This window comes from Aspergillus caelatus (assembly GCF_009193585.1).
Source record: "Aspergillus caelatus strain CBS 763.97 unplaced genomic scaffold BDV27scaffold_22, whole genome shotgun sequence".
Taxonomy (NCBI): domain Eukaryota; kingdom Fungi; phylum Ascomycota; class Eurotiomycetes; order Eurotiales; family Aspergillaceae; genus Aspergillus; species Aspergillus caelatus.
This window is the reverse complement of record NW_022475285.1, coordinates 66,187-89,915: the sequence shown is the minus strand read 5'-3', so window position 1 is coordinate 89,915 and position 23,729 is coordinate 66,187. Positions and strand designations below refer to the sequence as shown.

At 47.5% G+C, this 23,729-nt stretch overlaps 9 protein-coding genes across 9 annotated transcripts; 5 read left to right on the top strand and 4 right to left on the bottom strand.

Annotated features, from left to right (window-relative positions):
• Nucleotides 1-2,083: 2,083 nt before the first annotated feature.
• BDV27DRAFT_153991 (aromatic prenyltransferase) lies at nt 2,084-3,271 on the top strand (the record flags this gene model as incomplete). Its single annotated transcript, XM_032071888.1, has 1 exon — nt 2,084-3,271. The coding sequence occupies one exon, from the start codon at nt 2,084-2,086 to the stop codon at nt 3,269-3,271; it is 1,188 nt and encodes a 395-aa protein (XP_031931519.1).
• An 839-nt stretch (nt 3,272-4,110) lies between these two features.
• Nucleotides 4,111-5,001, top strand: BDV27DRAFT_167976 (alpha/beta fold hydrolase; the record flags this gene model as incomplete). Its single annotated transcript, XM_032074647.1, has 1 exon — nt 4,111-5,001. The coding sequence occupies one exon, from the start codon at nt 4,111-4,113 to the stop codon at nt 4,999-5,001; it is 891 nt and encodes a 296-aa protein (XP_031931518.1).
• Nucleotides 5,002-6,530: 1,529 nt separating this feature from the next.
• BDV27DRAFT_153989 (general substrate transporter) lies at nt 6,531-8,229 on the bottom strand (the record flags this gene model as incomplete). Its single annotated transcript, XM_032071887.1, has 2 exons — nt 6,531-7,814; nt 7,876-8,229. 2 exons carry the CDS (start codon nt 8,227-8,229, stop codon nt 6,531-6,533), a joined length of 1,638 nt encoding a protein of 545 aa, XP_031931517.1.
• A 495-nt stretch (nt 8,230-8,724) lies between these two features.
• BDV27DRAFT_167975 (Zn(II)2Cys6 transcription factor) lies at nt 8,725-10,799 on the top strand (the record flags this gene model as incomplete). Its single annotated transcript, XM_032074646.1, has 3 exons — nt 8,725-8,827; nt 8,880-9,047; nt 9,112-10,799. 3 exons carry the CDS (start codon nt 8,725-8,727, stop codon nt 10,797-10,799), a joined length of 1,959 nt encoding a protein of 652 aa, XP_031931516.1.
• A 765-nt stretch (nt 10,800-11,564) lies between these two features.
• BDV27DRAFT_122323 (uncharacterized protein) lies at nt 11,565-12,958 on the top strand. Its single transcript, XM_032065595.1, has 2 exons — nt 11,565-12,292; nt 12,347-12,958. The coding sequence occupies exons 1-2, from the start codon at nt 11,676-11,678 to the stop codon at nt 12,840-12,842; spliced, it is 1,113 nt and encodes a 370-aa protein (XP_031931515.1). The 5' UTR covers nt 11,565-11,675; the 3' UTR covers nt 12,843-12,958.
• Nucleotides 12,959-13,710: 752 nt separating this feature from the next.
• On the bottom strand, nt 13,711-15,085 carry BDV27DRAFT_167973 (uncharacterized protein; the record flags this gene model as incomplete). Its single annotated transcript, XM_032074645.1, has 3 exons — nt 14,628-15,085; nt 14,104-14,542; nt 13,711-14,009 (listed from the first exon to the last, which is right to left on the bottom strand). Exons 1-3 carry the CDS (start codon nt 14,955-14,957, stop codon nt 13,711-13,713), a joined length of 1,068 nt encoding a protein of 355 aa, XP_031931514.1. The 5' UTR covers nt 14,958-15,085.
• An 895-nt stretch (nt 15,086-15,980) lies between these two features.
• On the bottom strand, nt 15,981-17,054 carry BDV27DRAFT_153985 (uncharacterized protein; the record flags this gene model as incomplete). Its single annotated transcript, XM_032071886.1, has 2 exons — nt 15,981-16,294; nt 16,835-17,054. 2 exons carry the CDS (start codon nt 17,052-17,054, stop codon nt 15,981-15,983), a joined length of 534 nt encoding a protein of 177 aa, XP_031931513.1.
• An 839-nt stretch (nt 17,055-17,893) lies between these two features.
• On the top strand, nt 17,894-21,758 carry BDV27DRAFT_122320 (DUF3433 domain-containing protein). Its single transcript, XM_032065594.1, has one exon. It carries the CDS (start codon nt 18,173-18,175, stop codon nt 21,692-21,694), a length of 3,522 nt encoding a protein of 1,173 aa, XP_031931512.1. The 5' UTR covers nt 17,894-18,172; the 3' UTR covers nt 21,695-21,758.
• A 458-nt stretch (nt 21,759-22,216) lies between these two features.
• BDV27DRAFT_167971 (uncharacterized protein) lies at nt 22,217-23,641 on the bottom strand (the record flags this gene model as incomplete). The annotated part of the gene is made up of 1 exon (XM_032074644.1): nt 22,217-23,641. The coding sequence occupies one exon, from the start codon at nt 23,639-23,641 to the stop codon at nt 22,229-22,231; it is 1,413 nt and encodes a 470-aa protein (XP_031931511.1). The 3' UTR covers nt 22,217-22,228.
• Between the last annotated feature and the right edge of the window lie 88 nt (nt 23,642-23,729).

Genomic DNA, 23,729 nt, shown 5'->3' with positions numbered 1-23,729 from the left:
TGAAGTATGTCTGTCCCTTTCATCTTCTGAATTCAGCATTTTAGTGATGGTATAATATATTCCTAGACTTGAATGTGTTTTAAACAAACACGATAGAGAGAAAACGAGTGTGACCTCTACATGGAATGGACCTAACAAGTGAACGAGTATTTCTTGGTCTCATCAAAGGATTTGAGGAACCATGCCTGGATAGGTCCAATATTTCAATATTGGGAGGTCAGCAAATGAGGTACCATGGCGAATATACTCCTCTGCCTCTATATGATATAGGCACTGTGTATCATTTGATTCCTTCACCACCAGGCCTCGGCTTCCCCGGTGACCAATTGATGTCCATTGGTACAAAGATATGTTGATGCTATGGCATCGAACGCACCAACATTGTACAAATAACAGTAAAAATGGACTATAAAACGTTACACATCATTCTGTCATTACCTGCGCTGGGTGAATGCCGCGTGATCCTGAAATGACACAATGCAAGACAGGCATGATGCAAGCAAGCAGCCTGTTCCCATTCTTATCCAAAAAATAGTCCACCGCTATTAGACCATTAAAAGTCTCATGCACTGTAGTATGTCCCTTTGGGGAGAAGCGGCTTTTTACTTTTAGAATATCTATGAAACATGGCCTTCAAGGAGTGGCTACCAGGAGACATTGTTGTCTATTGTAATAATATGTTGAGAAGTACTGAGCATGCCCCTGAACCTCTAGTGATGGGCTAACTCCGGCTGCTCGCTAGACTTATTCCTCTACAAAAAGACGACTGCTGTAATGTACTACCCAATTCTCGTGGCTAGGCCTCACCTAAGTCACTATTATTATATCGTTTAATTGGAGACCTGTGTGATATTGTCAGTATGCAGTCACCCGTCGTCCGTAGATGATAGTAATGTGGTTCTAACATGGGTAGTAATCGAAAAGATGACCGCCAGGAGACTTTAATCGCCGAGCTGGTACACCGTGTCCGATTAAGAAACAGTGCTTCGTAGCGGTATCTGGCTACAGACATAGATTCTGATGGGCGCATCGAGTCAACTCAATGTAACCATTTGTTCTACTCCCGCTTCTCATGTAACAATTAGTCGTACAACTCATGTCTTTGTGTCATGAACGCCCGTTTTGGAAAAGTAAAAGCAAGTACTCCTGGCATTTATTTAATCATGAAAATAGATTCTGCTGCTACAATGATGTCCATTGGCAACCAGCCTTCTCTTGTTGACTAGCCTGTTCAACTAGTCAATAACAAAAGTCTCTAAAAGGTCTGTCTTCTTTCGCCGACTAAACTAAGTGGCTGATGACAAAATGAGCAGCAAGGCAATCCAAAGCATGATGATATAGATCATATTAAGGAGTAGAGCCTACAATCTTTGAGTTACCTTTATGTTCAGCCGGTATCAAGAGATCGGAGTATTGTTTAGAAAGTCGTACGGTGGAACAATAATAATATGGCCATATACCCTTTCCTGTGCTGAAAAAGTCGCCTATACTTAGAGTAGCTGAAATCATTAACAATGCTGCCTGTGTGCCTGAACCTGTTCTACACCATCAGTGTCCTTGTGTAAGCCTTTCTTTATTACATGCTGTGTCAACCTGTAATGTATCTCCTAAGTGTACATGAAAGCAACCCCACTACGTAGATCACGAAATGTGGGAGAATGACATATAGCTTTACCCGTGATATTGCATAAGAAGAGCCTCTTGTAATTGGGGTATTATGCAAATTTCGAAGGGGTCTAATTAAGGACGAATTACAACAGGTTGGGTTACTACTCGGTAACGAGAATCTCCACAACAGAGCACATACCCTGCAATGACTAGTCACTAAGATGTGACTCGCAAACCGTACGTCAGATATTCATTCCTCGTGCTTGGGGATCCTGTGGCTCTTTCCGAGACCAAACTACCTTCGATGAGGCCTTGGTTGACTTTTCACAGGGCAGGGATTCGATCTCTATGTGCAGCTTCGCATAGTTCATTGACCGAAGTAGCACACTTTCTATCTCCACCTTCAGTCGACCTCCTTTCCTACTCGTATTTCTTTCACCTTGAAGCTTTACAACCACCTTGTCCTTTACAGGCTATGACAGCCTATATACTGCTGAGGGGCGATGGCAAGCGACAAACATCGACTAACAACGATGACCCAAAACCATATGGCCTTCTTAGCAAGTATCTCAGTTTCCCAAACTTTGACCAGCATCAGTGGTGGCACAACACGGCACCGATGCTAGGGAAGCTCTTGTCACAGTGCAAATACAGTGTGCACCAGCAGTATCAATATCTATGTCTCTACGGCCTACACATCATACCCTTTCTAGGTCCATGGCCTGATATCGAGCGTCATAAGCTCTACAAAAGTGTCTTCAGCGGCCTAGGGCCACTGGAGTTCAGCCAGAACTTTAGAAAGATTGGGAAGACTGTTCGAATGGGCTTCGAGCCGACAACCCTCATTACTAGTACCGGTCACGATGTATGCAACCGACATGCTCTCGGCGAAGCTTTGAACCGCTTCAAGCAGCTGGACATGAAACTAGACCTGCAATTATATCATCGACTAGTGAATGAGGTCTCATTGACAGATCAAGAAGAAGAGACACTTCAAATACGGGGTATATTGGATGAAGAGCCTGCCAAATCGCAGAGCCTTCTGGCACTAGATTTCAACAATGATGACGTGACAGTCAAGTTATATTTCTATCCTCAACTGAAATCCCTAGCCACCGGCATTTCTCGTGCCCAGTTAATGTTGAGCGCAGTGCGCAACGTTGATAAAATGGGTGCTTTCACTGAGTCCATGGACATTATCGAGGAATACTTCGCCTCAGTCCCAGCCACTACGGCCCCATACTGGATATCTTGCGACCTTGTCGAGCCTCACAAAACTCGATTCAAATTCTACATTGCACAGTTTCAAGTAAGCATCGAGAATGCCGAAGACCTCTGGACTCTTGGGGGTCGGGTCTCAGATCCCGAAACGATGACAGGCTTTGCCATGGTACGCGATCTCTGGAATCCTTTAGATATTAAGGATGGTTTGCGTGAACAGCAGAACCGACCTGGGAACCGGGGTGATCCATGCAACATTCTCCCAATGTTGTTCAATTTAGAGATATTACCTGGTAAGGCATATCCGCAGCCTAAGATATATTTCCCTACTACTGGGATGAACGATCTGGTTGTCGCAAGGGTCGTGGTCGAGTTCTTCCGACGACATGGGCTCCATGAGCATGCACAATCATACATTGACAATTTGACTTCATATGTGTAGGTCCCTCTTCTAGTCCTGAATATATACCAGTCCTTTTGAGATAAGCTAATGATTTGAGCTCTAGACCACATATGGACCTCAATAATTGCACCGACCTTCAAGCATGGGTGTCCTTCTCCTACTCTGATGCTATTGGACCTTGTATTACTGTCTATTACCACTAGTACTGTGTAGCAAATGCCTCTTCAAGAGTAAATAGCATAAGCAGACTCATAGCTCTTCCAATACATCAGTATCAACTTAACCTCAACATTTGTTTGTATATTGTACAATTGATCTACCCCCCTTGGTTGAACCCCGTTGATATGTCACTTGTCTCACACAACCAAGCACACTAGAAATATTCTTTTAAAAATCACACAAATTTATGACCAAACACCCATCCCAATATACTAATTTATTCCCGTTAATCTTCAGTCCTGACCGCCTCCATATCAGACCAAAGTAGGTTAATAACAAGCATTAAGACCCACTCTAGCCTAGCCACCAATAATAACAACCAAACCGCTGACAGGATCACCTAGGGCTTAGCTTACTTCAGTTACTTACATTCGATAGTCGACTCCAGAATGCTTATGTGCCCAGCGGTATCATTCCGCATTTGCTGACATAGGTACTATACATATAAATGATGGGGACATAATTCCAAATAACGTCCCAACACTGTAATTAATTTGTAAGCATGTGAGTCACAAGAAATCAATTCGAACAGACCAACAATCACCATATGTCAATATATATGGAGGTGTTGATCACAGTTTAGGAGGCTCTGTATCAAGAAAACTGGAAAGACATTCATACGAAGCTGCAAGCAAGAATAGCCTAAACACATCAAGAAAATGGAGTCCATCTTCTTAAGACTCTCCTCTGATATATCCCTTCACGCGCGTATATCTCGCCCTTCACCCGACAGTCAAAAGCCACTTCTGGTTTTCCTCCATTACTGGGGCGGGTCTTCTTCAACATGGCATAAGCTCACATCGCATGATTCACCAACTTCCCTAAGTACTATTTATCCGATTCTTGCTATCGACATTCGGGGCTGGGGCAAGTCTACAGGTCCGTCTGAGGAAAATGGAAACGCATATTCGGCTACAACAATGGCTTCCGATGTTGCTCTCGCACTAGAGAGGTTGAAACAAGACGTCGGAACGAAGGACCTTTTCAATCACGGCTTTCTATTCGTCGGCCACTCGATGGGAGGCAAAGTAGCTCTGGCCACGCTATCTGCCCTCCATGAGAATCTGCTTCGAGAACTTAAAGGCCTAGTCCTAGTAGCACCAGCGCCACCAACAGCCCTCAGCCTCCCACCGGAAATGAAAGAACAACAAAAGCTTGCCTATAAGACCAACGAATCGGTCAGGTGGACGACTGAGAACGTCCTCGCGAACTCTAAGAATTTAAGCGAAAACGATATCGAGTTGGTGATTCATGACAGCTTGAGTGGGAATAAACTTGCTAAGGAAGCCTGGCCTACGTATGGTATGGCGGAAGATGTTTCCGGGGGTGTGAGGAGGGCTCTGGCTTACATTGGTCACGGTGGTATTCGGGCGAGTGTACTTGTTGGGGAATTGGATGTTGTCGAGCCAAGAGAGCGAGTTGAGGCTGAGGTCTGCCGATTTCTTGAAGAAAATGGTGTCAAGACTTCGTTGAGGGTTCTTGAGGATGTGAAGCACTTGATTCCGTTGGAGTGCCCTGAGATGGTCTCTGAAGAGATTGCTCTATATTGAATGACTTCTTCTAGACTTGTTGTATAGAAATTGCTTTGTACGTACATACACACCTACAGAATTATTTTATACGTACATACGAACCTACAGAATTTACTTCAACCCAAGCGGTAAAGGATATCTTTGCAGCATTTCTAAAAGATTAACTGTATACATGTTCCCAGCTCTTGAGTCGTAAGTAGCTTATCAAGATGGTCACTTATGACAGCCACAAGAACCGACTAAAGCAGTATTAAGTTATCTAATAGTGCTAACGCGAGCGGTTCATATCATGCTCCGCAGCAGAAGCATAGCCATGTACTACTTTAACATGAGAATACAATCTTCCGTTATCTTCAGTTAGTACCACGTTGCAACCGCTTTGTCAACCTTGAAAATATTCCGTGCAACTGTAACCGAACTAAACATGCAGGTCTGGATTGCGCAAGCATAAGTCAGGAGTATGTTTCTCCGGCAAGTGATTTGAATTTGAGCAGGTAAATAAGTAGGACACATTAGTTGTAATATCAATATACATGAAGGACACGGAAGTTCTACTGTCATACCTGTTCAACCAGGTTATAGAGTCTAGGCTGTCCAGGCTACTCGGCATATACACCATGTAGTGATCATGGCAGGTTTATGGCCTAGCCAGTCTGGCAGTGACTCAGGAGTGTTGAAATCATGGCATATGATGATACTTTAATTTTTATGTCCGCTGTTATGTTATTCTCATTTGGAGTAACCAAGCCCAACGGGGATTCTTGTTGGTGTCACCTAAGATCCTCAGCAGCTGTAACGGTGGCCTACCAAGTTGTGAAAGGGATTGAAGCGGCAGTCATCATGTGGTTCTCAGTTGAGAATGTGAAAGAGCTGTCTTTGTCAGACATAGCCTGCAATAAAACCGTCTTATTTCCCGTTTATTGAGTCGAGAATATAGATCCATATCCACCAAGGCTTGAGAGAGACACAGAAAAGTTTCATCACATAGCTCTCAAGAAGTTATCAATGCAGATACATGGTGCCCACCCGTTATAAAGTTACTCCGGCTCTGGGACACCTTGGGTAACAAGCGACACAAACAGGAATAGATTTATTCATGCTTTATCGGGGCTGGGGGCTATGGAGGACTTGGCAGTGTCGGCCTAGTACTGGCACTCGACGTAATGAACGGCAAATCCAAACGAGGAACACAAGCTCTACAGCAGTTTCTAGGTGGGTGCCATTGCGAATGACATGGAAAAAAGCCATGCGCACGTTAAGGTGTCGTTTGGCTGAAAAGGCGCTTGGTTCCCGATCTTTAGCAGGCAAAGGTACGGAGACATATGATCACATAGACATTTTGGGAACTTTTTCGGGCACCAATATTGAACTTAGCATATCGCAACCTTCATCAGGTAGAGACTAGTAGCTATTCATTCACGCATGATTGTCACTAAAGCGACAGGACATCTATGTCGATCACAAAGCACTTGCCTTGATAGTTCCTCAATAAAGTACATAAAAATTGATTGCACGCTACTTTATCCGTTGTCTAAGTTCACATAATCTCAATGTCCTACAACAACCGTCTTGCCTTGTATCCTCAACCTCTCCTGGATAATACCCTTGCGCTCTTTGCGCAGATTCCGAGCGTATCTCACCCCAAACCCATGTTTGAACACCTCCTTGATCTCTTCCAGCGACAACCCAGACACCTCCGGATAGAAGAAGTATATCAAAATGTACCCAGCACCGCAAATGCCGGCATAGAACCCGAATGCTCCAGACGGAGTCATACTCTTCATCATAGACAAAAAAGTGCTGGATACGATGACATTGCTTCCCCAGCTAGAGCAGGTGATCCACATGGTGCCCATCGCGCGGACCTCCAATGGGAAGAAATCTGTGCTCATCCATGCTGTGTTGCCGACCGAGACACCATAGAAGATCACGAACCAGATAATGAACACTAGGACGACTATTGCCGGAGGTGATACACTGCTGCTCTTCAGATCGAGGGTGTCGAGGTCGACCGGAATAAAGCAAAATGCTACCGCTATCGCAATAAGACCGACGGACATACCCCAGGCAGTGGATAAGAGTAGTCGGCGACGACCCATTTTGTCGATCACCATCATGTTGACCCAGGTCATGATGAAGTTAGTTCCAGCAACGACGATCCCTACCGCGGTGGGGTTATCGAAGCCTACTAATGCAAACAGGGTGGATGAGTAGTACATGAGCGTATTGAACCCCGAGAGTTGCGAGATGACCATCAAGCCACATGCACTGACCAATGCCCGGAGATTGCTAGGTACAGTATGAAGCTGCTTGATCTTGGTCCACCTCGTCGCGCCCTCGTTGATCTCCCGAGCTTCATCACAGGCGGCGGAGATCGAGGCTAAAACGGAAGCCAGCTGAACATCCGATGGATGCCCGTAGACTCTACGGAGCACGTCCCTGGCCTCCTCTTGGCGATGGTTGTATACCAAGTGACGTGGCGACTCCGGGCAGAAAGGCATAAGAGCTGCCAGGATTAGGGCTGGCAATGCCCCGAGCCCCACCATGTATCGCCAGCCATGGTTGACATTGGCAAAGGCAGCTCCAATAGCATAGGAGATTACCTGACCACCTGTGATTGACATGTTATTCAGGCCAATAAGTCGTCCACGGGCCTTCGCAGGTGCTACCTCAGCAATATACAAAGGCACCACCATGGCAGCTGATCCCACACCAAAGCCAACTACAACCCGACCCACGGCCATTTGGGCAATTGTGTATGCAGCTCCTTGAAGGACGGCTCCGATCGTAAACAATGCGCAACCGAAATAGATGGCTGCTTTGCGTCCCAGCTATTTTTCACGAGACAAATAATTAGCTAACTTTTTCGATTTTTAGGTAGCATATCCATACCTTATCTGCCGTCAGTCCGGCTACAATGGCTCCAAAGAACGCGCCTCCCGAGCAGAGGGACGTGACTAATTCCTTCTCGTTGCTAGTGAGCATGCGGTTGTCTAACCCATCGTGGATGTAGACGAGAACAGCACTAATGATCCCAGTATCGTAACCGAACAACATTCCAGCAATCGAAGCGGTAAAGGCGACAAGCCATACGAACATAGTAACCGGGAGGTCGTCGATGTCAGTTTCCGTGGTTAGACTACCGGCGGCCACTTCAATGTGTGCATTTTCTGGCAAGTTCGCCTTTTTAGGGTCGTCCATTGTAGTCATTGGATATTGGGGTTTTGTCTCATCGTCTGGGGCCATAGTTAGTTGCTATAGTATAGGGCAATTGAATCAAAGAAGACGATGGGTTATGTTTTCAATCCACAGGCAATTGCAGTTATATAGAAAAAGAGTTGCACGACCCTTTTATAAACATGATTATAACGTCGCCCAGCATCTATCTCTGTTGGTATACATCTAGACGAGGCCATACAAACGCAATATGGGTCTCCTTCGACGTATTAACAGGATTCTGATTGGCTGGGACCTGTAGGATTGTTCCCGCGGCCTTGGAAACGCGGGGAGACGATATGATGATCGGTGGACCTCCAATTGGAGAGAATGATTGGCTTTTTCTCTCGGCGCCAAGTTGCCCGATATCCTCCCGTGAGGCAATTCTGTCCCGATGACTGTGTCCTCTCTCTGTTATCATTCGACCGCAGGTACTCTTCTGCCATTCTAGTTACCCTCTGGAATGAAAGGGGTAATCCAGGGACTATTTTCTACATCTTCCCCTTCCCCACGGCCAATAGAAGAATGGCCTCGCCCGAACCCCCACTGCCGCCGTCAGTCTCCCCACGGGGTCGGCCAGTGCCACTTCAAACCCCATGTATCAATTGCCGATCCAAGCATCTTCGGTGTAAGTATTTGGGCTGCGAGGCGGAAGGCTAGACCCAAGCTAAATTTCTTAGGTACGTATGAAACCGACCAATGTGAGCCCTGTAAACGACACGGCTGGACATGCGTCCGCCGCAACCCTCGCAAGAATCATCCGATTCAATTTCGTCCGGGTAGCCGTGCAAAGTATGACCAGGCCTTTGCTCCGGACCAGGTCTGGGTAAAGCTGGGTCGTAGATCGGGTAAGTTCTTTATCGGCCAAGCCGCACGAAAAGAAAACGATTAGAATCTAATAGGTCATTATAGCCCGGCTGAGATTTATCGACGAGACTGTAGACGTCATCTCGGGCTACGACTCGGCGAGTGATTCTGAAAACGGAGGGATTGACGGCGAAGAGGTTTCCTTTCGGGCTGGGGCCGCCGTAGGAACTCAATCAGTGCTTGCGCGATTTCATGCCCTGGGCCAAAACAATTCTACTAAAAATGCTACGCAATGTGGGACCCAAGGACAGACAACAGCTGTATCGGCAATGGCTACGTTGGCAAGCTCGAATACGGCCGCGCGACATGGAGGTGCAAGCAGAGCACCTACTGAGGGCCATAGCGAGATGCACAGACCCGTCGTCTTCGTTGGAGATACTGACATCCGCCTTCAAGCAATCCTCCTACGCTATTTTGCTGAGGTCATTGGCCCTCGGTTTGATTTATGTGACAACGAACGTCATTTCAGCCGTCTGGTGCCGCAACGGGCCCGTTCCTCGCCCACTCTGCTCAATGCCATTCTGACTACCTCAGCCCGCCATCTGACTCGCTTACAAAGGTATCGCAACTCTGCCGGCGTCGTGGAGTGGCAGGGCCATCTACTACCAAACTTGAGCGAGGAATCTGCCGTCTACTATCACAATGAATGCATCAAAGACCTCCTTCGGCTCAGCATGGATCCAGAACAGATTCATAATGAAGCTCTTCTAGCAGCAGCAATCATTCTTCGCACCGACGAAGAAATGGACGCTCCCCTCCACGAAGGCGAGGAGGATACTGAAGTTTTCCTAGGCATGCTAAACATGTTTATTAATGCACAAGTACCACTAGTGGCAACTTTACCGCACAGCTCCCCTCCCGTCTATCCATCACAGGAAGACCTCTATGGCCCAGGCGTCCACTTGGTCCATGCACCACAACCACCGGATTCGCCCTCCCACCCGCTATCCTCTCCCACTCCCCAAACTAACATCTTATGGCCTTATGCCATTCCTCACGTCCCCAGACCAGATGGCCTTCGACAGGCCGCATTCTGGGTCGCCCTGCGTCAAGAGCTCTTTACCTCATTCATGAAACAACGCCCACTCAACTTCCCCATGAACCACTGCGATGCGTTCCGCAACCTATCACCCGCCGAGGACGTTATCTGGGCAGACAGACTCGTCATCTTCTGCGCCGACCTTCTCGAATACTGCTACGGCAGCAGCTACATCCATAATGCGGACCAAACCTCACGTCGCCGTCATGACCCCTCCCGATGGCACGAGCTACGGAATTACGAACGTGATTTAACCCTAGCCCTCCCGAAATCATTCGAGCCCATGTGCTACCGAGAACCTGATACCAACTCCGGACAGATCTTCCCAGAGATCTGGCATCTGGAGAGCTGCCATGTCACAGGGACCACACATTTAGAACTAGCTCGCATCCTGTTAGTTGCCTTCGATCAAAGTCGGCCGAACTTAGGACCCGGGTCTGTCTCTAGCCAAAGACAGCTGGCTAGTACCATTAAGGATATTGTGCGCCGACTGTGTGGCATCGCGATGTGTAATCGTCAATCTCCACCGGCTTTCATTGAAGCCTTAATGGGTATCACGTTGTGTGGGGAGTACTTCAGTGATCGTAGGGAGCAGGAAGCCCTGCTAGGCGTTTTGAGAACCATGCGTCAGGAACATGCCTTTCCGACGGGAAAGGTGGAGAAAATGTTGCTGGAAGCATGGGGATGGGATTGAAAATGAAGATTCTTCTGACATATAAAGCCTTTCATCTCTCATATGATCAGCTTCTCAGATGTAAATAGCATATAGATATAGATAGCTGGTGTGTAACTAGTGTTTCATTATTTGAGTAGTGCGTACCCCATTCATGTTTATTCAGAATCGTTTCACATAGGCCTCTATCTTTGGCTGCAGTCCGGTAAATCTATATGTCGCCTAAAACACGTCTTCCTTCCGTTCTCCTACCATGGCCCCTGCCTAAGTGCCGGCACGAGTTTGTTCCATTATATCAATCTCAGGATCGATCTGTTATTGCAAGTGTTGCCTGGCAAAGGTTATTAGTGAAATGTATCTAGAAGTGGATCCATTGATCTTGTATAATTTCTGCCGAAATCTGTACAACTATTTTAGATCCTTACGTCAGAACTCACGTATCTAAGAGATTCCATGGTAGGGCTTCCTCCTCCGACTGCTAAGCCTTGCTTCTGCCTCGTACTGAGCTTCGTGCTGAGCCTTGTGCTGAGCCTCGATCGCCCCGAACCTGCAGAATTAGCCTCCTCTTGTCAGACCGAGGTACTTGCTTTTCTATGTAAAATCCTAGAGAAAGCACTGGGCGTCTCGGCCACTTCAATCATCAGATCATAATTACCTGTACAATCTACTCGGAAACTTGTCATATAATACAGCTATATAAGTTCAGCCTTTCGACGTATTATCTGCCCGCACGTGTCAGCGGGGTAATGATAGCCCATTTATATTCCTAACATAACTGCCTTGGTCATTTCATTCTTTCCAATAATTTTCCTTTCAACCTCAGCTTTTTTTTTTTTTAACATCAAATTTGGGGAACCCATTTCTATCCTACGCAATCGGGAGTTACGTTGGTATAGGATGAATGGACATCAAAGAAACCGAGAATATCCTTCAAATCGACATGAAATTAAATTACTGGAGGCAATTGCTAAGTCCTTTCTCATCCTCGATCGTGTGGTTTTAAAGACACTCAAATATAAGGGTGATCCCGCAGGTGCTGAAAGGTTTGAGAAGCTCACAAAAGGATATTTTGACCGTATCGAAAACGATCCTCTGAAAGAGTTGAGATTCAAATTGCGGGTTGATCGGTTCGTGAGTGAGCTTAAGTTGAACGATCTTTTAGATCTGATGTCAAGACCCGAGCGAACTACATATTACCGGGACACCATATATTTGCGACTGAACGCTTGTTACAACGCCCAGGATGAAGAAGAGTATCACCTAGCTTCTTCCTCCGACGAGCCCCCATTAGGTGTGGAGGAGCACGCCAAGAAAGGGTTGCGTGCTATAGTGGAGGAAATGTACAATCTAGACGAGCGTGTCAGACGTGCAGACGACAAGAACTATGCCGGGGAAAAGATTCTTCAACTCAAAACCATGCTTGGTAAAATAGATGGCGTCCTCGAGAGAGCTTGTGAATATTTGGGACATGAGTACAAGCCTCTCGCCAACTGGAATAGTACCATTAATCAGCAGTAGGCCCCATTACCCTTCTTTTCATCAGAGGCTTTGTACTAACAGGAGAACAGGACAATAACAATCTCAGCCAAATCTCCAAATAATTCATTGACTTCTAATCCACCAGCCGCCGCTTCAGGACATACAAAAATAACATCTGTAGTTGCTTTCTTCGTTCCGTCTTTTTACATGGCTTTTTTTGTTCTCGCTTGTATGGCTGCTTCTATTTTCGCTTATATGGCTGCGTTTAACGCTGAAGCCATTCCTGGGAGAGCGACGGATTCCGATTTCTACCAACTCATAGCATCTACTATTCTTCAATCCCTTGGAATAGGCACCTCGATATGGCCAATAATCAACGACCTTCGTCCAACACGTTATCTTCTGCTCAAGTGTTGGATATATACCGGCCTAAGTGTCTTCCTTACTATTGCCGCAGTTCCTCTTTACGTTCTTGTACCAGTATCTTGGAGTGGGATATCAAATTTTGTTGGAACTTGTATGCTCTCTTTCGTGCAACTGGAGCTCATGCTTGGTATATCTCATTATAAACCCCACACGGATTGAGGAGTTTGTCGGTCCCCGACTCTCGTGGAAAGGCAGTGGCAGAATGTTCCCAGGATATCTTCAGATGTCAGCTTCAATATTGGAATATTCTGAACCAAATCATTAAGTTTAAACTTCTCTTGCAGAAGTAGTATACTACAGGCCTAATCAAATTCGATATAAAAGAGGATTTCCAGGGACCGATCTCCCATCATTTTATCGACAGGATGGCAGTTCCATCCTTAAATACGAAACGCATCCTCTTCCATTCGACCATGGTGCGCACTCGAGCTATCTCTCCAAACACCTCCACCAGTTGTGTGAGAGCATTTCAAGAAATTGGGACTTTATGAAATATTGGGTGTTTGGCGTGGACGAACGACAATTTGTACTTTTAGGCCCAATATATTCTCTCTGTTAGGAGTTTTTTTTTTTTTTTTTTTTTTTTAATGCAATACTTGTCTTCATTCTCTGTACCTTCTGTCATACAATCAAGGTAGTATCTCCCTGGTATCTTCAAGTCACATTCATAATAGCACGGTCGTCTTCTATAGGACACTAGACTACAGACGCTTGTCAAAGAAGCCTACGGCCTTTCATTCCATAAGACCTGGCGAAGCCACCTCCCGTCTTGCAACTAGCACCTACTATATTTTCACCCTCGGTAGAGTGTATTGAATTGCTGAAAAAAGAACTAGCACCAATGCCATACTTCAGATATCAAGTGTTAGGAAATTCTTGACGGAAATATAGAAGTCAAATAAAGTAACAAAAATGCGCATCACGTGCATTGCATAAAGTCGTCTATTTTAAATTCTATCAAACATAATCTCTATTACCAGAATAGATAATCCCGTAAAATGCTTAATCCCAATTTCCTCACATCCCCCTAGATTCGGTTGCCCTGCTCATCGAACTCAATCTTCTTACCCGAGATCAAACTCTCCTGTAGAGCAGCTCCGATCCGGACAGCGGCGACAGCGCCCTCCAGCTTGACAGGCAGCTCGGTGTTGTCGAGACAGGCCGCGGTGAACTCATTGGCCTCAGTGATGAAGGCCTCCCGGAATCGCCCATAGTAGTGTGGGGGGATCTCGCGACGAATACCGGTCGACTCGTAGATGTTGACTAAGTTGGAGATGGGCTGGGTGTTGACAGCCAGCTTGCCCTGTGTACCGATGATCTCGGTGCCTGTGTGTTTGTTAGTTGTCTTTTCGTTCTTCTGTATAGCAAGATAAAAAAAAAAAAAAAAAGAAAAAAAGAAAAAAGAAAGAAAGAAACATACTGTCTTCCTGTCCAGCAGCCATCATGCGGCTACAGTACAGCTGTGCGATCTTTCCACCGTAAAACTCGACAATACCGAGTGCGTTGTCACGGTCGTTATACTTTCTCAATTCGGGGGAGACGGCAGTGATACCGATAGCAGTGACGGACTTCACAACGGAGTCTGTGCCGTAGAACCACAGTGCAAGGTCAATATCGTGGATAGAGCAGTCGACGAAGATACCGCCGGAGAACTGAGCGTATTCGACGAAGAAACCCGAGGGGTCGAGCTTGTCGCAGGTCTGGGAGCGGAAGACGCTGGGGGTGCCGATTAGGCCGTCGTTCATCTTGTTGAAAGCGTCACGGTAGGAAGCGTCGAAGCGGCGGGAGAAACCGCACATGACTTTTTGGTTGGGGAACTTCTGGATAGACTCATTGTAGGCGTCGACGACGGATTGGGACTGTTGTACGGTTCAAGTTAGTCTTCGTCTTTTTCTCTCTTCTTCTTTTTCTCAGGGGAAGTAGGTCAGAGCAGTGAAGACACACCTCGTCCACATTGATGCTCAGTGGCTTCTCACACAGAACGTGTAATCCACGACGGATAGCCTTGATGGCCTGCTCGGCGTGTACACTGGTAGCGGATGCAATCACCACAGCTTGCAGACCGTTCGCCTGCTCCTTTTCAAGCATCTCATCATAGTCGAGGTAAGTGCGAGCGCCACCAAGGTTTTCCTTGGCCCAGTCCAGCTCATGTTGCACAGGAGAAGAAGCGGCGACAACTTCGGCGCGGGGAGTGAGGGCATAGAAGTGGTGAGCGTGACGAGCACCCATGCGGCCGAGGCCAGCGATGGCGACTTTGAGGGTAGCAGGGGCCATGGTGTCTATGGGATTGTGAGGGAGAATGGATTGATGATTCTGGATCTGTTGGAGGGCTCCAGGGCCCCTTTATGTTGCTGGACCTCCGTTGGAGGCGGGGTATATAACCATTCATGGTGGGATGTTTGTTCTCCATAATTGCAGTTTGGCGGAGTTTCCAGCTCAATGATGGATGTTTTGGTCTGGAGAGGAAAGTGAGGGGATCATCTAAATTGGGCAATTCTGCGGCGAGTTCTTTTTCGCATTGGTCTCCCTGATTACCATTCAGGGTAAATACGGCAAGTTACCGGCGGGTAACTTCTTCTTCGAGTTTGTAGGGTAAGTAATATCCGGTCCGCCATCGATCGGCCAGCCCTAAAAGGCCATTTACCCCGCGGGTTATGAGATCATTCTCGACGAGATGCGACAAACAAATTTCCCCCGCGATGCGGAGAATCTCATCAAATGAAGGAATAAAAAGTCAGAAGCGGGTCGCATTGGTCGTGTGAGTCGCGGTGGAACAAATCCAATCTCAATTGTTCTCTGTTGAGGTGATTGCGCCCGAGATTGTCAAGAGAAGGACTACTATTTGCTTGGAAGTCGTCGCAAGGTTGGATCGCAAGGTGTTTTTCTCCTATCGACTTTTGTATACATACAGAAACAACGCTAGAATCAATTCTCCTTCGAACGCGACTCTATCGGTGCAATCTTAGCTAAAGTTCCTCTCCTCCGTCCCCAAGCCAGGGGCAAAGTCGCAGTGGTTTCCCGCGAATCCCCCCAATCACCTTCCACCACGAGACGGGTTTCTTCAATTCGCCAATTCTCATCCCCAGCCAAACAAATCCGCTTGCCTTCGCGATCGCCACATTGTACTTGAGAAATGTCGCAACACCGTCAGCAAAGGTCGTCACGGGAAGTTGGTATTCGCTGCAACCCTGGCAAGAATACAACTAGTCATGAACAACCCGTCCGGAAGCGAGCGCCGAGTGTGAACCAAAGGTCAATCCAGAGATCAGAGCGCACGACAGATACATGCCACGAATGCTAGTAGCGCAGATTGTTGGTGGGCGGGGATGCGCGCATTTCTCCAGAAGGCGGAAGGGAGCCTGCACGGTGATGGGGAATAGCTTGCCAGATGGCGTTGAAGCAATTGGCGCATGGCGATAGTCTTCGGGAAGAAATTGCCCAAGTTGGGGGACCATAATACCCTGCAATCAGCGCGGGGAGGAAGGTCCCGAGCGCATCTGGTTGGATTTCGGGGAGGAGCTTAGCGACCGGTGGGCGCAGATATTTAATCATAAAGGACAAGGGGATGAGCAACCAAATCCACGGAAATTGCGATGCCCAGCAGCACTGGACTATGGTTATTGCATCATGTCAGCATATCTTGTGCTATCTGTGGGAAATGACATTGTTGACACAGAAACGGTCTTCACTTACAAGATCATGGGTCTTGCGGTAGCGCTCCAGGAGCCTTTCCGGAGAAGTGAAAGAACCATGCGAAGAACCTTCTCAGAAAGGGGACTCATCAAGACAATAACATACGCGAATAACCCGATAAGGGGACACATGACAATGCACACTTCACTATCGAAACGAGTGTATTTTCAGCCTAGTCAGCCCCATCGGACATACGGCATAGTTCCTTGCCCAGGCCTGACGGGAAGCAACGGGAAATCAAGAAACTCGCCCTTGACGAGTATCTGAGACGATAGGTATGTCAGGTAATTGGACAAATAGGGTAGTAGGTGCTGCAAATTATGACATTATGATATCCTTAATAGTTACGCCCGATTCAAGTCGAGTCACTTCGTTTGCCAGCGATGCAGCAGTTTCAACCACACTATTGCCGCCGTGGCCGACATTTGGACTCATGTGTGGTAGATCGGTCAGCATACCCTGACTCCTTGACATAGCTTTCAGTTGAAGGGGCAAGTTGATCCCAGATCCAGGTCCCGTTGTGAGGATCCCAATTGAAGCTCCGACTTGGTGCGCAATGTTATCATTGGCTTCCAGAACGACCAAATCAATTGCGCATCGCTGCAAGCTGTGTGCGAGTGCCCGGTCAGCGCTTGAGCCACCCACGATGATCACGCGAAAGTCTGTTATGTGCACCATGTTGATCCTTGAGAAACTGGTCTTAGACTTTAGTCCGATCGACGTTCAGACAACAGGTGCCCACGCCTCACTAAGTGAACTCAGGGTGCAGACGGCTGACATGGATATCCTGGACCACAGGCTCATGCTGACAATTCATACGGTCGCTCCTAGGAGATCTCACATGCTCCTCAACAACAATATAGGATATAATTTTCTCATCTATTAGCCGTATACATCCAATAAGTAGTTCCTCCTAGATCTGAGTTCCGGTTCAGGCCATAACGATACACACTGGGTAAATAAACAAAAGACAACAGGATTACCAACAGCCTTTACGGAGTCCAACGGATTGGAGTATATATAGAATTTAAAAGGGTCTAAAGACGTGAAGACATAAAGTGGAACGATCGTGATCACTGTAAGTAATGTCATCTAGTAATCGAGTTGCTGGATATTGATTGTTGTGGATTGATGCTCTTCGTGTTGAGCGATCGGACATGTATATATTTCTCTATTCCACGCAGATTCAGGTTGCCATTGCAATGAAATGGTCGAATAGCTGGATACCACTTGTGCGTGAGACAAATCTGGATGTTAATCGGAAGGTACTATATACTAGTATACCAAACTTATGAAAACATATACAAATATAGATTCTTCGTTTCAGATGCTCAAGTCCTGTGAAAGTGCCCCTGATTGATTCCATGCACGTGCCTGGCAGAGATGACGACGCAATAATTCCGTACTAAGTATAGTAGCCGCCCGTGGGTCCTTCATTTAATCACGTGGATCCCCATCGGCACTGGAATCCGCCGTCGTTCGTTAAACCTTAAAAATCCATTTCGAACCTCTCGATGGGCCAATATTAAGTCCCCCCACACGATATTCCTCGGCTTGACTGTGAGACATTGATTAATATCAGAGATCGAGGAATGGTCCCTACGGCTTCTGACTGGATCGGATGCGATGTCACCTAAATTTGGCCATTCCTGATTAATCCAATGCCTCTGGTTCCTTTTCGTTCCGTCGGGAGTAGCGGAACCACCCCCACAATCAGGGGACAAAGCTACGGGGAGGTGCCCTGAGATACCGCCGACAACAGTTCTATTGCGGAACCCGAAAGGCCGCCGGGTGCGATGTGGTGGTGGAAAGATGAGTCTAAACCGGAGAGGTCGGTGACAGGGACAGGATGGCGCCCAAGGACGCTCCGCCCGACTTACCTGCTTTTCCTGGCCTCGGTCATGGGCCTAATGCTGCTAGCTCTCGAGCTGCTTCGACAGTACAGTGACACCAGAGGTGGCCTCTTATTCTACGACGACACGGATGATGTACCAAACCATGTTTTGTTTGCATCCCAATATGTTCCAACCATCCTCGGTTTGTCGTTGGTGATCCTTTGGTCTTTTACGGTCTACGATGTCTTCCGTTTGGAACCCTACTTCCAGCTATCTCAAGAGCAGATCTTTCCTGCTGACGTGCTTTCCGCTAATTATATCTTTGGTCCGTTTATATCAACGCCTTTCTCATCAGCGAGAAGAAAACACTGGGTGGTGCTGGGCGTGTCTATCATTAATATTCTAGTACAGCTAATGCTGCCCGCTACACTGAGCGCTGTGCTGGACCTTGATAGCGTCCCAATGTCTTCTGACGCGACCTTGAGAAGTTGGCCGGAACTGGTGGCGGTCGGAGAGCAAGCCGAATGGATATCTTCGCAACGGAACATGAGTCTTTATTCTCTTACAAGGGGAGATTCTGGAGAGACACCGTCGCGTCTCTCACACTTCGCCATCCCACCAGTGGAACTTCCCTCTGATGATGCACTCTCCACGGCTTTATGGAAACTTAATCTTACGGTGTACTGGACCGACCTTACATGCTCCGATTTGCCAATCAGTAACTCACCCACGGCGAATGTTACTGTGAGCGTCGGGGGGACCCCTGCTGATTATTCCAATTACTCTACCTTAACCTATGCGCTTCATGACATGCGCTTGACATCACTTTCGGATTCTTCCCAGGACTGCACCTTAAATGTGAACTACAGCGGCATCTTCGACCTGACAGCGACTCCACTACAGGCCCGACGCTGGGAGCTTGATACGATCCCGTGTGCGCCACTTGATTTATATGGATTCCTCCTCGACATTGATGCAATAAGTACCGGTCGCTTAGCTGGACAAACACCCAAGGCTCAGTTATTCTCGTGTGGCATGCGGTATTATACGGCCAAGGCGGAGGTTTCCATGCAGGCCAATGGCTCGGTAGTCGCAATTGTTGTCGATAAAGGCTCCATGTCCGCTCTCGATAGTTCGCAATTGGATATAGCTGGATTTAAAGCATATCTCAAAAAAGGCATCTGCCCTACGGGTAATGTTTGCCCCTCTGGCAATGGAACGTTGACAAACCATTCTCTTGACCGATGTGGCCTTGGAATAGCAGGCCATAGTCCCCTATGCTCTACCTCTGCGCAGTACTCACAAGTCCCCATCTCCAGAGACGAGTTCATATCTAAAATTCGTACGGTTATGAAGCTCGGTTTTGCACGTCTGCTGAGCCGCCTCTTTAACACAAATGCAGCGTATACTCCTATTCAAGGCGTTGGCGCAACTGACCAAGTGGCCGTCCTGGTCATTACCTTCCCTGCAATTGCATCAGAGGTAATCCTTCTTCTTGGGGCAGTCACATGTATCTTGCTTGCTCTTTTCTACCCATCGCGTGAGAACATACTCAAGTCTGACCCGGGGTCGATCGCAGCCATGTGCAGCATCGTGGCACACCTATTTAACCCAGCTGGTGTTCAGGCGTTTGCCACGTACACTGATCAATCCACCGCACGGCAACTTAATCGTAAGCTGCGTGGATGGCGATGTTACTGGTATCATGAGCCATCGGGCCGAAAACTGGGGTTTCTTCCCGGAGAAGCCCCGTCAAGAACGCTACGGGAGAAAGTGCTAGCCAACAAACCGGCGAGTAGGAAAGCATCACGTCCAGATGCCAGGCTCCATTTCTTATCAAAACCCATATTCATCGCTGAACTTCTTGCCTTGTTAGCGGTTATCTGTTTCATGGCAGTAATGTTCATATTGTGCTCAAAAGATCACCGACTTCGACGGCTTTCAGATTCTGCGTCAGATCGATTGTCTGTTGCTTTGAACATCCTGCCGTCTCTTATCGCTTCCATGATGCGAGCTTTGTTCAATTCTATCTACATAAACCTTAGTATCCTCGAGCCATGGATTCATCTCCAAAAAGGGGGAGTTGATGCGAAAAATTCCTTGCTGCTAAATCTTTCCTCCCAAACCCCAGTTACCGTGTTCTTCCGCTCTATACGCTCGCGCTCCTTCGTACTCAGTCTGGTCTCACTGTGCTGCATCATTAACACAGGGCTTCCAGCTGTTCTAGGCGCGCTATTTACCCAAAGCCGCACGGGAGCAGCCTGGCCTACCCAGGCTGTCGAGTTACGCTACGATCATTCCACCATTCTCAACTCCAGCACCGTCCCCGCCTTCTTCCAATACGGTCCTATTGAATCGACCCTGTTGAATTCAGTGTCGTTGCTTCCTTGGACCTCGCCGGACTATTCATTTGTGCCGTTCTCTGTCCATACGGATAATATGGAACATAGGTACGAAGCTGTGACGTTGGGTATTGGAGCTGACTTGAATTGTCATCAAGTCCCATTTACTCAAGGTCTCTCGAAAGATGAGTATTATGAGGATTCGAGCAACCCCCACCTCACCGTTAGAGATACTGAGGGCATGGAGGGTACACCATCTGTCAATAACAACGCAAGTGAACCATATTCAATCCAGCTACTAGCACCGAGTGGCGTGACTAAAAACGCCACACTGACCGTTCTTGCAACGAATTCCGCGAGCTCCAACACAGGCTTGCATTCAACACTCGCTTTGCAATGCCAACCGATACCTAGAATACAGAATTTCACAATTGGATTCGACCCCAGTGGAATACTACAGTATTACTACCCCATCGACAGCGCAATCACGACCGGACATCTAGTGGACAACGTGACATCAAACCTAGCAAACTACCACCAACACTTTCTCGCCTCAATCCAAGACAGCTCAGCAAACGGCACCATTGCAAATGAGCCGAAATTATTCCCATCCGACTGGCTCCGTTCCCTAATCAAGCTAGTCTACCAAACCATGAACGCGGAACTAACAACTATCGACCCGGACCGCCTCACCGATGCCACAAAACAGGTCTACCAATGGCTCTTCGCAGCATACTTCACCCTTCAAAAGGACATGTACCTCAAACCCCTCCCGAAACCGATAACAGACAACGATGCCCAAATCATACGCACCACATGGAGTATAGTCCGGTCCCTTCCATCATTCATCGTCGCCCTGATAATGGTATCATGCATGGCCATTGCCCTCGTCCTGGTCTTCATCACACGATATGGAAAGTTCAAGGGACCCAGGGTCCCGCAGTCGCTTGGCTCGGTGCTTGTGTGGCTTGTCGATAGTCCTATTTTACCTAGTTTCTACGGTACCTATGACTGGACTAGTGCTGCTCGCAGGGATTACTTGGTCGGACTCGATAAGAGATATGCTTTCCGGATGGACACTACACCAGCTGGGGAACAGAAATGGGTCATTGACGAGGATCAGGCTGGTAAGGTTGGGTGACTGCATGTATTACATATAACTTAATGTAGGGTTTGTAAAATATTGTATAAATATATCATGAGAACTGTATATAATTCACGTTAATAGACTATTTTGACCATGAAACTTCGTCAAGTGATCTATTCATGCTCGGATAATATCTCGATCTATGGTGTGTATATGATATATCTACAAGGATGAACCCTCTGGACAGGGCATTATGTGTTGTGGCTTGAGAGGCTGAGGACTAACGTCCACAAGGTCACGTCACGCACGACCTTCACGAAGCTAAAATCCAAATTCCCTGCTTTCGATACAGATACTCCTTGATACAACACACAAAGATCAGTCTCTACAACCAGAGAAAATTCTCATGCGGTACGGCACGTAAAATCGAATCCAGATTCGGGTATAGCCAACTACAACAAATCAAACCTAACAGACTACCAAAACTTGTCCAAAGCCACCAAACCCCCCAACCGCAAACCCACACACTACACTACACTACACCTCTCCCACTACTAGTATATCCCTCCCACAAAACTAAACCAACCCTCAATCCCCTTTCACCATCTCCCCAACAACAGACTCCGTATACTGCCACAACAAAGCCGAATAATCCGAAACAAGAGTCAACCCCGTCCAGAACGTGCCCCTTTTTCCCTGCAAGTCATAAACCCTCCGATAAAACCCATCCCGAATATCCTCCACCCCCACCATCAACGACGTCGGATTATGGTTCCCAAACACCGCTATCTCCCAATCTTCCCGGATATCAAACGTGCCCGCCGTTCCCATGCGGTGTAAATCAGCAACAATGAGGTCCCGGGCTTGCGTGTCCGTGAAGTTCATGTCCCCGATGGTCTTGCTCGCGAGGTAGTTGTTGGGACCCATGTCCTGGAGAGCCCATTGAAAGGGGGCTAGTGGGAGATTACCTGGATTCTGGTCCGGGTCGACGTTTTGGACGTTGATATTATTGGGGATTCCTGTGTTCTTGAGGACGGCGACATAGTATGTTTTCCAGAGGAGTTTGGTGGAGAGGGATATTTCTTCCGGGGAGAGGTCGAAACCTTTAAGATTCTCCGGAATAGGGGGGAAGGTGATGAGGAGTTTCTTGGCTTTGATGAGTTTTTTCTTCCCCGAGGTGTCTTGGGTGATTAGTTTGATTTCGGTGTCTGAGCGTATGGTTTTTGTGGCTTTGGTGCTATATAGAACGTCTGTGTCTAGGACCTCGCTGGCTTTGCGGTAGAGTTCGTACATCCCGTTGTTGGGCGTGATGTATCCTCCTTGGAGGAAAATGTCAATATGTGAGATACCGAATAATTGGATAACGTATAGCGTTGGACTGGCTAGCATATCACCTAAAGCATTGGCGAAGGTGTATATCACGCTGAGGGCGCCTTCGAACTTATATTTCTCGACGAACTTGCTAAACGGCCAGAGGAGCTCTTCTGGGACGGGATCCGGAAGGTTATAGATGCCGTCTTTGAGGTAGTCGAATTTCTGGATAGCAGTACGGTATACAAGGAGGGCTGCGACGGTGTCTAGAATGCCGGCGGGAGGAGGGACCTCTTGTCCGGTTTTGAAGTCGACGTATTTATTGATGAGGGAGCCCGGCGTGAGCGGTTTCCATTGTACGCCAAGTCGACTGAAGAAATTCTTCGAGATCTCGTAATTGAAAACGCCTTGCACGCCGTAATCGACATGGCCACCGTTCTCGACGTAGAGGGTTTCTGTATGTCCGCCGAGACGGTCGTTGCGTTCGACGACTACGGTGCTTTTGTTCATATCTTTTAGACGGATCGCTGCGTAGGTGCCTGTTGCGCCTCCGCCGAGAATGCACACATCGCGTGTTATTATGTCCTCCGGAGAGAAGTCTTCTTCTGAGGGTTGTTGGGCATTTACGAGGGCTATTATGAGAAGTATGGCGTGTAGGAGGCGCCAGGGGGCGCTCAACGAGAGGAACATGGTGGAGATAGTCCACGTACAGATGAGCGGGATGCTGCAGGAAGGTGGGCTGTGGGGGGGAATGATGGGTCTTTCTATATGCGAGGTA